The sequence below is a fragment of the Liolophura sinensis genome, chromosome 9 (genome assembly GCF_032854445.1).
Source record: "Liolophura sinensis isolate JHLJ2023 chromosome 9, CUHK_Ljap_v2, whole genome shotgun sequence".
In the NCBI taxonomy this organism is placed as follows: Eukaryota; Metazoa; Mollusca; class Polyplacophora; order Chitonida; family Chitonidae; genus Liolophura; species Liolophura sinensis.
In genome coordinates this window covers 28,980,353-28,995,863 of record NC_088303.1, presented here as the reverse complement: position 1 = coordinate 28,995,863, position 15,511 = coordinate 28,980,353, and the positions used below count along the sequence as shown (strand labels likewise).

Sequence of the window (15,511 nt, the reverse complement as noted above, 5' to 3'; positions counted from 1 at the left end):
CCACCATATAAAAATATTTTCAAATATCCTTTTCTCTCGAAAGAAAATTTGAAAAAATATTGAAGCGCATATTTGCAAATATGATTGCAGGCTATTTCATCTGGATATGGCATAATTTGTATGTTTTCTTCTTCTTAAACCTTTGAGAGCTACAGCTATAGACTGCAAGATTCAGCTGCTTGTGGCACAGTTGAGAACATAATTCAGCTGCATGAGGCACGGTTGAGAACATGATTCAGCTGCATGCGGCACAGTTGAGAACATGATTCAGCTGCATAAGGCACAGTTGTGAACATGATTCAGCTGCATAAGGCACAGCTGAGAACATGATTCAGACGCATGTGGCACAGTTGTGAACATGATTCAGCTGCATGAGGCACAGCTGAGAACATGATTCAGATGCATGTGGCACAGTTGAGAACATGATTCAGTTGCATGTGGCACAGTTGTGAACATGATTCAGCTGCATGTGGCACAGTTGTGAACATGATTCAGCTGCATGTGGCACAGCTGAGAACAGGATTCAGATGCATGTGGCACAGTTGTTAACATGATTCAGCTGTATGAGGCACAGCTGAGAACAGGATTCAGATGCATGTGGCACAGTTGTGAACATGATTCAGCTACATGTGACACAGTTGTGAACATGATTCAGCTACATGTGACACAGTTGTGAACATGATTCAGCTACATGTGACACAGTTGTGAACATGATTCAGCTGCATGTGACACAGTTGTGAACATGATTCAGCTACATGTGACACAGTTGTGAACATGATTCAGCTGCATGTGGCACAGTTGTGAACATAATTCAGATGCATGCGACACAGTTGTGAACAGGATTCAGCTGCAGGAGGCACAACTGAGAACATGATTCAGTTAGGTAAGACACAGCTGACGACATGATTCATTTAGGTGAGACACAGTTGAGAACATTATTCATTTAGATGAGGCACGGTTGAGAACATTATTCATTTAGGTGAGGCACGGTTGAGAACATTATTCTGTTAGGTGATGCACAGTTGAGAACATTATTCAGCGTGGATTTGCACATCTAAGAAAATTATTTAGCCGCATGAGACAGAGTTAGGAAGCTTACTCCAAGTGAGATACACATGAGGACATTATCCAATGTGATGCACAATTAAGAACATAAATCCAGGTCATGCACAGCTAAAATTAGCACTTCTCAAAATGCACATAAAAAATAAATAATTAAATAATCCAATGATTAATTTACACATTTTTTTATGAAGCATCATAAATAATACAAACAAATAATTTTTAGCGTCATTTTCATGACAACTGTATGCATAAATTTCACTGTAAAAATCACTTTAGCAGTCAAAAGTATGAAGATTTACAGTAGTTCAGAACATTATTCCAACTGATATACAGATGAAAACATTAATCCGGATGGGGACACAGCTGAGAACACAACAAAGGATATTAACCCAAGAAGAGCACAGATGAGAGCATTATCACAAGTGAGGCAAAGATAAGAAAATTTATCTGAGGGGTCACTACAAAAGAACATAAATGCTATCACAAATACCAAAAAAAATTTCCCCTTCACATGATGAAAGAAAAAATATTCACAGCCAGTCAGGTAAGATAAAGAGTACAAAGTTTAAAGAAATACACTGTGTACCTTCAGCTTTACTACAGCGACCTTACCTCCCTCAAAAGTCCGAAGAGTACATCCGTGTTAAGGGAGCGCTCATGAGCTTCGTCCATGATAACGGCGCTGTAATTGTCAAGGTCTGATTCCCGCAGAGATTCTCGCAGCAATATCCCATCAGTCATGTACTTGATCAGCGTTTTCTACAGGATAAAATCAACAGGTCAGCATTGGTTACATGGAATATATGCAGATATATATGTATATGTTGATGTGAGAAAGTGATTTGAGAAAATAACATTAGCGCATCCAACGCCGGTTTGAGAAAACATCATTACAAATAATACAAAAGTGCAGCAAAATAAATATTTAACTTTGGATTATTACTCAATCAATATTTTTTGCAGGGGGACAGTAATACTGTATTTCACCTAAAGTTTAGCATTTTTTGAGTGACACAGTTTCCTTGATTCTTATTCATCCACTTTATGTTGTCACTTAAAAGTCTTTTGCAAAGCCTGAATGATTTCTTATCAGAAAAACTTAACTGTCACAGTAAGAAGTGTCATTTTAAGGCCTTAATGTCTTTTTGGAAGTTCATCTTAACATACCAAGCTTAAGGTGAAATATACACTATTCAATAAAAGTAGGTATATTTTATGTAATTTGATCTGATTTGCTTTATTTACCAATAAAGCCAAGTGCGCCAGCAATTAGTACCATTTTTAAGGTCTTCGATATGACCAGACCCAGGTTTGATCCTAGGTCTCCCGGCTTCGTAGCATGCAATGGAATGAAGTCAAGATAACTCACTTCGCTAGTACAGTCCTCAAATCGAATTGCGTATCCGACGTCATCCCCTAACTCCACGTCCATTTCCTCTGATACACGCTTGGCCACCGACATGGCCGCCACACGACGGGGTTGGGTACAGCCCACTATACCGTATTTGGTGTAGCCATCTTCATGGAGATACTGTTATAACAGGTCACATCACATATATTTGAAGGGAATAAAATGTGTAGAGCACAGAATTCAGCTAACAAATTCATATGCAAAAAGCTATAACTTTAACAGCAGCTTTTCTTCTAAAAAAAAATCAAAGGGGTTAACTTGTCTTCAGATTACGAGAAAGGAAACAACCGATACTTCAACGAAAACAAAGATTTATAATGTTATGCACAGGTCCGACCATTAGTTCAAACCTCAAATCATGAGTAAGACAAGCCATTGTATGACAATAATGAGACAGGTGGAATAAAGGGAGGTCACTCCTTTACCTGTGTAAGCTGAGTTGTCTTCCCTGAGCCAGTTTCTCCAACAATAATAATGATGCTGTTATCTCGTATGATATTCAACAACTGAAACGTAGACCAAAAACAAGATACTGATGGAACTGAAATCTTTCAATTTTTAAGTTGTTTTTATTCAAGAGAATTGACAAGACCAAGACAAGAACAGTCATCGATGTACAACCAACAAGCAAGACTAGTCTTGACAACACCAAACAGATGACATAAGACCTTTACTAATAAATAGATTTATTTACACTGCTGATCTATGTTTTACATTGTCCTCAAGAACATTTCAGTTACACTGCTTATGTTGGGGAAAACACTGTACCTCTAGGAAGCCAGCATGAGCTAGGCTTGAACACACAGTGACTGCATTGGTGAGAGGTTCTTGGGTCATTGCGCTACGCTGGCACGACGACGGCCAGCATTATTGTGGGAGGAAACCGGGCAGAGCCCGGAGGAAAGCCACGACCGTCCGCAGGTTGCTGGCAGACCTTCCCACATACGGCCAGAGAGGAAACCAGCATGAGCTGGACTTGAACTCACAGCGACCGCATTGGTGAGAGACTCCTGGGTAATTACACCACGCTAGCACACTGACTGACTGAGCCACGGAGGCCCCCAATTTCAGTAACAAGATTTAAGTCATAAAACTTTTACGGTAAGTTTCAAGTAGCACGATTTACCAGCTGACACATAATAACGCACAGGTTTTATGACTGTAAGACGGTGACTTGTCTCGAGTTCTAACATAGGGGCTGAATTTTGACTTATTACTGCTAGTTGCCTACAAGGCCCCTGAAGGTCCCAAATATACATATTTGTTTATTAGGTTGGTGTTTTACTCCATTTGATTGAACTTTTCATCTCTATGACAGCTGTTAGGGTCATGGGTTGAGCAAGCATTATTGTTCGTCACCAGACACCTGACAAACCCTACGACAGTCAAACAACCAAATCTATAGTGAGATCTTAATACACACAAGAAACCTTGACCTCTGACCTCATTCCTCACAGCGTAGATAGGAAGGTACTGCCTCTGCTGCTGGATAGTCCTCTTCTTGGCAAACTCACTCACAGCTTCTGTCTTCTCCTGCATCAAGTCTGCAAACTTGTGCTCTGCTTTGAAGTCCACTTCTCCTTTGTCATTTACCTTCTCTTGCTGATCAAAGAAAAAAATTTGAAATGTAAGAAAGGTACACACACCATGTTGAGCAATTTTGAAGGAAAGCAAGTATTCTGATGGGTCAAGAAAGTACACAAATGTTCAGGTATGTAATGGACTGATTGTATCATTGATTGCTTTTTCACACTGATATTTAAGCCAAGAAATTTTCATTTCTACAATCGTTGATAATTTTCAGGTTGGAGGAAACCAAGTTACTGATGATCTTTCCCATGTGTAACATACAGATATGCATGCCAGGTTTAGAAACGAAGATTGGGTGCCTTTGTGACCCAAGAGCCTCTCACAAATGCGATTGCTGTGAGTTCAAGTCCAGCCCATGCTGGCTTCCTCTTTGGACTTACATGGGAAGGTGCAGATGATTGTGGGTTTCCTTCCACCATAATGCTGGCCACTGTTGTATAAGTGAACTACTCTTGAAGATAGTATAAAATAAAGTGAAGATATGGCCAAATAATGGTAGGTATGAAGTCACATGTTAAATGTACAGAGAGTACATGTAGCAAAGTGGTGATCACATCAAACAGTAGACGTACATATGTGCGTTACAAACAGATATACTGTGTTTCAGCTAAAGTTTAGCATACTTCAAGTTACACATCTGGACTGATTCTGACTGATTCTTCTATTGTATAGGGCCACTTGAAGCTCTTGTGATGTTTTAATAATTTCTTATCAGATAAAGTGTTGGCATTAAAGCTATCATTCCCAGGCCCACCACAAATCACGTGGAGTTTAGCCAATGATTTTAAAAAGTGTATCCCATGATTCCTTGTGATTCCTGGTAACTGGACACAGCTGTGGGAAAGTGGGAGTCTGAGGAGTGTGTTCACAGGATTGTACATACCTGTGACAAGACCAATAAACACGTTCACACTTCACTGAACATGCAACTGTTTGCTTTCATAGAACCACTACACAGCTACTGCCAGAATGCACATCTCAGGTATGGTGTGCCGAGTGCCAAATATGTGTCTATTTACTTGTGCGTTTTAGAGCTAATTTACAAATATAAATACACTTCACTGCTCTGACTTATCACGATTAGGTTAAGCTTTACAGGTTAAGCTTTAAGCAATTAGGTTAAGCTTTACAGGTTAAGCTTTAAGCAATTAGGTTAAGCTTTTGCCCTGAAAATCCATTTTCAATTTGCTTTTATTAGAACTTGTGATCAGATCTTACCAGGTAACAAAAGAATTTATCATATGGAAATTTTTGGGGAGGGTGGGGGTGGTGGTGGAGGGGGTAGAGTTGCATAACTACATGTATAACCTACTGAGTATTCAAATATATATGGCTGAGTTGTATTGATATGATAGTTAACCCTGATCTTCCGTCTCTGACGTTTCATCATTGTTTAGGAGATCTGTCAATCACATTAGATACTTGAGCCAACCATCTGATGTTTTGGCAATTGTTTTTAATTCTACTCACTATAAATGGCTTACATGTGTTACATAAACCACTGAAATAAATGACTACATGGCTTTGCTGAAATGGTTCAGTAGCTAAGTCCATATCGGTCTCACAAAAATTACTGTGCATGTATTTCACTGGGCACATTGCTGTAAATTAATGGACCTCTGTCTGCTAGTCTAGATTCAGTGGGAGATTTCACAATTGTGACTACTCCAAGGGGCAGGTCAATGAAAATAAATGCATCTAACTGGTCAGTGTTGAAATCGGTAAGCTGTCAGTTACCTGCAGATATTTACGCCCACGCACATTTTTCTCAGTTCAGTACAATGCGAGAATGAAGTTAGAACACATGGTATATCTAGTTTCATTATCTTTGCCAAAATGTGTTTTTTGTGTTGAACTGAAGCAAGATAAGGCAAGAAAATAGAATTCTTCTGTAACGGGAGAAGAGTTCCGATTGTAAGGAAATAACACATACGTGAGACGTGGCAAACTCCACTGCTATTTTACGAGAGCTAGATAATGCTGTCAAGGAGCAACCTCCACTGAACCTGAACAATCAAACATTCGCCAATTTAATTCAGGCCAGTAAGTGTAACCAGCAAATTTAGTCTGTCAAACTGAAAAGTAATACATCTAGTAGCCTGTTTAGCGTGGACATTTTTGGAATAAACAGGTTTGTTGCAATCATCATGTGATACTTTATTCACTTTAACTCCCGAGTATAAACAAAGGTGTGACTGGTCGAGAAGTCTTTAAGCTTCACTATCAAGTACCATAGATGACCCCCATACGGTGTGGAATAGCAACCTAAGCCTTCATGAAGTGGAGGTGGGAGGCTAGTATCTCACCCCAACTCAGACCCTGCAGAAGTAATGGACAGGGGGAATTTTGGATCATTTTCCGCAAATTATTTCACAGATTGAAGAAAAAATTTTTTTTTCAATACCCGATTGACCCAACCTTGAGAACAATGGCCTGTTAGGCTTAACAAACAACATTTTAATGAGGGTCAAGATGGACTAGTGAGTGTATAATCACCCTTCTCTCAGCCTATGCTCGGGAAGTCTACCCAATGTGGCGAGGGGCAACACGCAGAACGTCACTGGGGTTTACTGTACAGCTGGCAACGATCCTCTGTCATCGGCTAAACGTCAGGCCCAGAAATTTTCAGATAAACTCGTGATTTATGGTATATTTGCTTCTGAAAGTGAATTTTACTTTAATGCCAAACTTTAGGTGGAATACAGTACATGTATCTTTACTGATTTTATGCAAATACTCATGGAAAAGATGAACAAAAATATTCTTCCTCTTTAAAATTCAGTTTGCTTCTTGCTGAAAATTGGTGAGTGAGTGAGTGCATGGGATTTAACGTCATGCTTAATTTTCCAGTCATATGATGACAAAGGAATCCTTAGAGTGCATGTAACGTGCCTACTTGTTGCAGGACGGATTTCCACTGCTCTTTTATCTAGTGCTGCTGAAGGCAAGTAAGGCGCCCCGCCTGAGCCATTATACTGACAGGGGTCAACCAGTCATTGCACTATCCCCTTCATGCTGAACGCCAAGCGAGGAAGTTACAACTTGCTGAAAATGGGGTCTTCACACATGAATGCCGAATCACTAAATTAGTCATTTCTCAAAATAAGAAATTTTGTATTTATAACAGCAGAGTGTGGGATGACCATGTGTCAGTTGAGCCTTAGTAAAGTTCTGGCCCATCCTTTTTCGCTTTTAGCCACCTCAATGGATGCTCCCAGTACCTTTCAAATACCTGTTCGTGTTCACTCAAATCTGATCAATTTCTGGTCAGAAAAACAGTACTTTACTGTTTTTATGTGATTGTAAATGTGCATGTTTACATACACAGCTTAAGGTGAAATACATTATTTGTAAGTATCCATCTTGCATACCTGTTCTTCTTCCTTCTTCACCCCCATGATGTCTCCGATGCGTGTTCCAGCCAGTTCCCAGTGCTTCGCCTGCGCCTTTTTCCTCTCCTTCAGCTCTCGGTGAGCCCGCACCACCGCACTGCCCTTCCGCGCTACGATCGCCATATCTGATGTTGGATCCTGTGCCCAAATCATACGTTAACAATGTTCACGTTTGATTTCTTTCATGTTTTATTGTGTTGTACTTAAGAATCTTACACTTAACAGCGCTGGACTTTCTCATGGATGGAGGACATCAGGCCCAAACCATCACAATTCAGCTGTAAGCCAGTTCTATGTAAAATTTGTTTCTTTTTGTTTCCAGTCACATGCTTCCAATACTTGAATATTGCTGGACATGTGGCCATATAAAAATATTTCATAATATTTGTAAAATTATCTTCTGAATGTTAAACATTTGAACAAAGTTTGATTGCAAAAAAAAACAAACAAAGCTGCCCCTCTTTTGAGCGAAGTCCATAATCACATGTAAGATACATACATTTACGGAAAGAAAAACAGCGATGTTCAAAAGATGTCGAAAATATGAAGAAAAAAAATGAAAATCTGATGCCCTCAAGTTCAATTCAGCTATGTTCAAAAGTTATAAAAATATGAGGAAAAAAAAAACAACGCTATGTCCAAGGCTGTAAATATACGAATAAAAAAACTGAAAATCTAATGCCCCCAAATTCCAATCAGGTCATGTCCACAACGATGAGAAGGTGTATACCCATGGGAGCCCTATCCCAAACAGTATTTGCGGAATGGTCTCCACAAGTAATATGCACCTATGGGCATAGGTGCAAGTGAAGATGCTCCTATCACATAGGCATGGCGGCATTCAACAATTACAGAGTATTTTAGTAAGATAAAGAGTGTTAACAAAATGAAAAGTAAAAGGTCAAGGAAAGTCAACCTGTGTCCTTTTTCACTCAATACTTCATGCATGTCACTGTGTAATACTTAATAACTCATTTATTATATACATGAAAAACTTCTGTATCAATAAAACCCAAAAGCTCAATATGACTAGGAAAAAAGAAGCTTGTCGGCGACTTGAGAACACTGTTACACTGTAAACCTACCCTGACTGGTACCACAGGCTCCGGTTGCTTTGTAAACACAATCCTGCCATCCAGGAACGGGGGCACAATGTTATGTACGAGGAGATGGACTCTGGCCTCATTGTCCTCCTCGAAGTCCTCATCATAGTCAGTTCTCAGGAGGACACCGCTCCTCAGCATCCGGTTTGTCTCCCATTTCTCTATGTCCTGCGGGGAAAGGAAAAATATTATGGACTAGTGATCCTACAAGTGACACAAGTGTACAATCATGTAACAAAGTACAGCAGGCCACTGGCTAACCTATCAAGTTGGCAAGGTCAAGCTAGCAAGCACTGGATTTATTTATTTATTCGAGTGGTATTTTACACCGTACTCAAGAATATTTCACTTGTAAAGCAGAGGTCAGTATTATGGTGGGAGGATAACGTGCAGAGCCCGGAGAAAACTCACGATCATTTGCAGATTGCTGCCAGACCTTTCCAGCTGAAGATGAAGCCTGCATGAGCTCGACTTGAACTCACAGCGGGGCCTTAGTCGGTTAGTGCACTAGCGCAGTGTAATGACCCAGGAGCCTCTCACCAATGTGGGCGATGTGAGCTCAAGTCCAGCTCGTGCTGGCTTCCTCTCCGGCCATAAGTGGGAAGGTCTGCCAGCAGCCTGCAGATGGTCATGGATTCCCCCCGGGCTCTGCCCGGTTTCCTACTACCATAATGCTGAACGCCGTCTTTTCAGTGAAATATTCTTGAGTACGGCATAAAACACCAATCAAATAAATAAATAAATGAATCCACAGCAACCGCACTGTAAGAGGCTCCTGAGGCCTCACAAGCTTTGGATGTGATGTTTATTTATAAAACTACACCAATGATAATCAAATTTTCTTTTTATATATTACTGAAACTTGAAAAAGACAACATAATTACATTTCTGGCTATATTTCACATTTTTGACCTTTACAAGGAGAAAACACCAAAATGTTTTAGCTGTATTTCACATTTCTGACATTTAAACAAGAAAACAAAACCATATTTCTGGCCATACTGTGCATTTCTGGCTCTAAATTTCATCTTGCATTTAGCTTTTTACTTTTTGTTGAATTCCACTGATTACATCATATACATGTAAACATACACGCTCAAAGCTAATCATTAAAGATTATTAAAGTATTTAGAACTGACCCTTGTCAGACTGAAGCAAAACTCTCAAGTGATCTTATTTCAAATACTTCTGTGTGAGAGAATACCAATGATTGTAGTGTTGCTGTAGCTGCTTTCTTTTAACTTCCATTGCTCATATATTTTTTGTGTTGTAGCCATCAAGAATACTGATTTCCTTAACATTTAAGAAGTAGAATAAATGTTATGAAGCCTGAAAATTAGGTAAAATTAGGACGAGTCAGTTTTCTACCCTTTTCTTCCACTCTGTGAAATAAACACGTTCAGCCAGCCACAGGCATGAGTTTCACCTTATTGATCTGGCGCTGTTTTTCTGACATTCTCTTCTTTTTCCTCTGCTCTAGCTCCTCCTCCTTTTTCCGTGTGTATTCCGCAGATGTTCCAGAGAAGGGGTTGTGTTCGTCATCATAACCTTCGTCCATCCCGTACCACTCCCTGTCCAGGCGGCGCTGCTCTTCCTCCCATTGTCTGCGTTCCTCCTCCGAACGGAATTCCACGTCACCGGAGCCTGGACACAAGAACAAAGGAAATGACCACTGAGTGTAAAATCACCCCACAGTGACAACCAGAAACGATCAAGAGGGTATACTGATTGATTAGTGTTTAATGTTGTACTGAATAAGTTTTCACCAATATACGACAGCAGTCAAGTTTATTTGTGCAGGAAACCAGAGTTACCACAGTAAACAAGCGACCTTTGCCTAGGATCTGACAAAAACTCTTTATCATAAGCTCTAGCCTTAACAGTAAGAGTTGGATTTGTGCCAACAACATCATTTTTGCTGGGCCTACCAGTCAATTCGAGCCAGAGCCTTAACCATCTAAGCTGAAAAGGCACCTGATAAAGTAGATGTTTTTTGAAAAAATATGACAATTCCAAGAATCTATGTATGAAAAGACGAATCAACAAGAGCTGATGACAGGCAAGTCTTTCATTACTATACAGCATAAAACACAATAAAAGAAAGAAGGATTAATGACAGGTCTCCTGTGTCTGAAAAAAAAGAAAAAGGTTGTTGACCAATGTTTTACCTGGAAACAGCAATAAAAAACAATGAACAAAGGTTCTCTTGCCGACTTCATTTAACAGCATTTACCTTTGTGACTTTGATCTTTAGGTGTGTAGTGCATCTTTCTTTTCTCTCTCATCCAACTATTGTACTTATAAGACGGGGTGGGAAGGGGTGTTTCATCCGACCTTTTCCTTGACCTTCAAGGAAAAATAAAAATGAACACTGCAAGCCTACCAATGTACTATGTCATGAAATAAGGCAAGAATAAGACGGGCTTGCAAGTAATTTTACATTTCAAATTTAACAAAAAGACTAATCACTTGAACTTCAAAAAAAGAAATCAAGCCTAAAAATACATTTCTACTGTGTTATAATTAACAAAAAAAAAATAATATTAGCAATAAACCCTGCTGAAAGTTTGAATCTGAAATTACACTGTACTGACACTTTTGATCAGCACATCATTTTTTGACATAATAAATTATATTTCTTGATTGGTGTTTAAATAATGCATGCTCACATGCATGTGATACATATCTAAGCTACATTTAGGATCAGGGATGAAGGTACAGTGTACTGCCCTAGCCCCACAATACCCCACAGCTTTTAACAGACTCAAAGTTATACTAAATTTTAGACTATTTTGATCACTCCATTGCCATACTTCACATTTATGAATGTATCACCTACCTCCTGTCTGACCTCTCAGATCTTTCAGACCGCTCATAACGATCACTGTGGCTGCTTCGAAAGTGGCGTTCACTGTCGTCCTCACGTCCACGACCACTAGATGGCGTTAGCAAGTCCCAACTAGAGGACTTCAGAGGGGTGGGGTCATCTTCATCCCAACCAGTGGCAGAGGGAGTGTCTACAGAGCAGGTAAGATGACACTGATATCAGATAGCTAGTTGCAGAGAGAGTGTGACTGTCTACAGACCAGGACAGATAACACTGGTATCAGACAGCTAGTGGCAGAGGGAGTGTGACTGTCTACAGAGCAGGACAGATAACACTGGTATCAGACAGCAATTGGCACAGGGAGTGTGACTGTCTACAGAGCAGGAAAAATAACACTGATATCAAACACCTAGCGGCACAGGGAGTGTGACTGTCGACAGACCAGGACAGATAACACTGATATCAAACAGCTAGCGGCAGAGGGAGCGTGACTGTCTACAGAGCAGGACTGATATCAGATAGCTAGTGGCAGAGGGTGTGTGAATGACTACAGACCAGGACAAATAACACTGAAATTAAGGTGGGTTAAGAGCCAAAACCCATGGGCCTCCAACTGAGATTTAACGGCAAAAGCTATTGCAATTAATGATAGCACCAATCTAAATTCTATCATACATCGCATGCAGTGGTAAGGACATTGAAATACACAAGATCCTACTTCTCACCCTTTAACCTGACGTTGGGCGTGCCTGGCTCATCTCTTCGTCTGCTGGGCGTCTCTTCCCAGTCTCGGTAACTCCTCCCATGATGCTCTGAGTAATCTCGTAGACGTTCACTCCTTGCGCTATGCTCTCCTCTTTCACTGCGATCACGTCGTTCACTTCGACCCTTTCGATCTGAGCGTCTGTTGTTATCACGCCTCCTTCCTGTGAGTGACATATAAAGCCTTAAGGGTGATACCAGCATATAAAGATTGCACCAGGACTGTTCACATACTGAATAAATACTGAAAACATCTTCATCAATACTTCGAACATTTTTAAGAATTTTTTTTACAAACTACAAGGTTCTATAGATAGAAAAACAAGAGAAGCCTGCATCTCTCTTGATTTATTGTGTTCTACCATGTACTCAAGAATATTTCACATATACAATGGCGGCCAGCATTATGGTGGGAGGGACCCAGGTTGCTGACAGACCTTCCCACATACATTTGGAGAGGAAGCCAGCTTAAGATAGACTTGAACTCACAGCGACCGCATTAGTGGGAGGCTTCTGGGATACTGTATCATGCTGGTTTGCTGGCCACAGAGGCCACCTCTTTTCCTTTAATGGAATTCTCAGGAAGACCGATATTTAACTTATACACATACATATAAGATGGCAGTCAGTTTTGTAAGTGGAGGAAAATGGAGATCAGCAAACACTAAAACATAACTCTTCAATGTTTGCTTGAAAGGTAGGATGATACTGTACTGAAGATACTATACTGTCATTTCATCGCCAAAAGCAATCTTTTAAAATACCTTCTTGGCTCTAAGTTTTTTTGGTGAGATTCCAGGTTATTTACCTCAAGTGAAATTTGTTGCACATAGCCTATATCTCACTGAAACTTACTATGCTGACTCAAATATGTTGAGTCCTCGTAATGATGTGCTGCATGGTGGTAATATGTGACTATGTTAACCCGGGATTCATACACGCTGATTTTAGATCCCCGTAATTGGTTCTAAAATTCAGATAAAAACTGAAATTTGGGGTAAAAAAAATTCAATTCTGTGTTCTCCTGGTACAAATACTCAAATTTTTGGATAAAAACTGAATTGCATTCGAAAATATATGCATAGCGATGAACAGTTGGCTTCGATCGCCAACGGTTGCATCTGTGACAAGCCGATGTGGTCAGGCGTGTATTGGCTGTAATTAAATTAAAATTAGGCTTTAAATATATTCAAACTATGGTGATATGGTTTAGCGGGTATAAAACAATGTGCGAGTCCATTCGTATTTAGTTTGATCAATCTTCGGTGTGCCAGGAAAGTGAAAGAAAAGTAGATACAACACATGCTGGCTTTCAATGAATGTCGCTCTGATACACGTTATCCCATTGGCTGTATGACACCTGTGGGCCAATGAGTGAGCTTCTAATAAATTATGAACTGTATACAACAACACATTTTTGACAACTACGCAATATTAGCTGTTTCTGACCGGCTACAGACGGCGATTGAAACCAAAAACAATCCAAAACTAATCATGTTGCTTGACTGTGTGAATGACTGGCTCTGATAATGGTGAATTTATATGTTTTACAGCTGAACTGAACTGCTCAAAAGGTGACAGGTCACTCTACCAGTTGATTAAAAGTAGGCCTACATGTACTTGCTCGCCAGTCAAAAGCTGGTGTGAAAACAAGTGACACCCATTCAGCTCTTTGATTACTGCTCACAGTAGATGAAAATGTCATCTTTTTATATAGTAATGATCGATCACTCGGCATTTTAATATCTGATCCACTGTATGAGGATTAGCAACAATGCAGGAAACAAAAGTGGATTATAGTCACCCTTGATAATACCTGTGACGTGCTTAAGTAATTTCGGCCATACTTTAACTTGGAAAATTTCTTTTTCAGTATTTCTGTGATCCTACGAACCGGACTTCGACATAAATCCACGAAAATAAATTCCAGCGAATAATAAATACTTTACTTTTACTCAAAGTGTTACTGACAACACTTGACTACCTTCATCCCTGTCACGATAGCGCTCCTTCTCTCGGCTTCTTTCCCTTCGTCTGTCTTCCTTTGACGATGCGTACACGCCTCTCTCTCTGTCTTTGTGATGTCGGCTGTTGATTTTATCCATGGCCTCTCGGCTAACACCTCCTGGATGTGAAGGCGTTTCCACTCTGGCTGATCTGTAATTCCTGCAGATTGCATAGTCAGTATGAGTCAGAATGTGCACAAAGAAGTTTAAAAAATGTCATGTTAACAATATTTCAGAAACAAATGTTTTTATCTCCACATACATGATACTGTATACAAGATTCCATGAAAAAAATTTTTATATTGCTTGCAAATATATTATAAACAGATCAAGTGAAAAGTGCCTGATGACATTTGAAATACAAAATTCTGTGTCCATTTACAAAATATTATAACTTAAAATTCAACAATCACTTTGTTTATGTTTTTGGCACATCATGTTAAAAAAATCAAGATACATTTTGACATATGAAAATAAAGCGTACCTTTCTTTGGGGCCTCTATTTTCCCTTCTATCATCACTATCATCATCAACATCTTCACTATTGTCCCAATCATTTTTGTATGATAAAACTTTAGATCGTTTCTCTTCTGCTTTCTCATCAGAGTCTGTTTGTTTTCTCTTTGCTGCTGCCAATCTATCAAGGCCAAGTATGGACACTTTTGGCAGAACTGGCTTTTTGAAGGAATGCTGTTCGGTGTCTTTAGACGGTCCCTTCTTCATGATGACTAATCCACCCTTTACACTGCCACTAGACCCCTCCAGGCGATGAACACTGGGGTCCTCATCCATGTCAAAACTGGCCATTATCTATGCGATTTCTTACACGCTGTGTTTCTTCATAAACAACAAATCAATAAGCAAGGGTACTAGCAAAATATTCTGTAACAGCTTAGGTCATCTGACCTGCCATGAACAGCAATACATCTCATCAAATGACTACAGTGTTTTAGATGTTTTGGTTTCGACACAACTACACTTTACAGAATGTCCAGTTCCCGTTATGTCCGAATGTTATAAATTTCTGCTACTTCAATTCCAATGATCACAATCGGCACTACACCTCTCGAGGAGCCTGCAAATGAAGCAGATGAAATGCCATCGTCGCTTCGTGACACATTGTTATGTCACTGCACAACTAAAACGTACAACGCACGACACGCTTCCAACAAATAATTTTTAAACCGGAAGTTTTTGTACTGGTACAGAGCTATGCGTAGACAGTCATTCCGGAAAAAATATGCTCGGTTTGATCCCTTAAACATATCTCAGGTTGAAAAATTATCTGGGCCAATGTTTTTGAAAAGGATGGATACTGACTTTACTGTTACGTTTATCAAACACTTCAGTTACGC

At 39.7% G+C, this 15,511-nt stretch overlaps 1 protein-coding gene across 1 annotated transcript in view; it reads right to left on the bottom strand.

The window, feature by feature from the left end:
* The window catches only part of LOC135475880 (pre-mRNA-splicing factor ATP-dependent RNA helicase PRP16-like), a 59,440-nt gene extending 44,112 nt beyond the window's left edge, over window positions 1-15,328 (bottom strand). The window contains 12 exon segments of the mRNA XM_064755826.1: window positions 1,678-1,824; window positions 2,435-2,596; window positions 2,902-2,982; window positions 3,920-4,078; window positions 7,438-7,596; window positions 8,544-8,729; window positions 9,988-10,205; window positions 10,795-10,907; window positions 11,401-11,578; window positions 12,114-12,314; window positions 14,135-14,316; window positions 14,641-15,328. Coding sequence (XP_064611896.1) covers window positions 1,678-1,824; window positions 2,435-2,596; window positions 2,902-2,982; window positions 3,920-4,078; window positions 7,438-7,596; window positions 8,544-8,729; window positions 9,988-10,205; window positions 10,795-10,907; window positions 11,401-11,578; window positions 12,114-12,314; window positions 14,135-14,316; window positions 14,641-14,963 — 2,109 coding nt within the window. The 5' untranslated portion in view covers window positions 14,964-15,328.
* Between the last annotated feature and the right edge of the window lie 183 nt (window positions 15,329-15,511).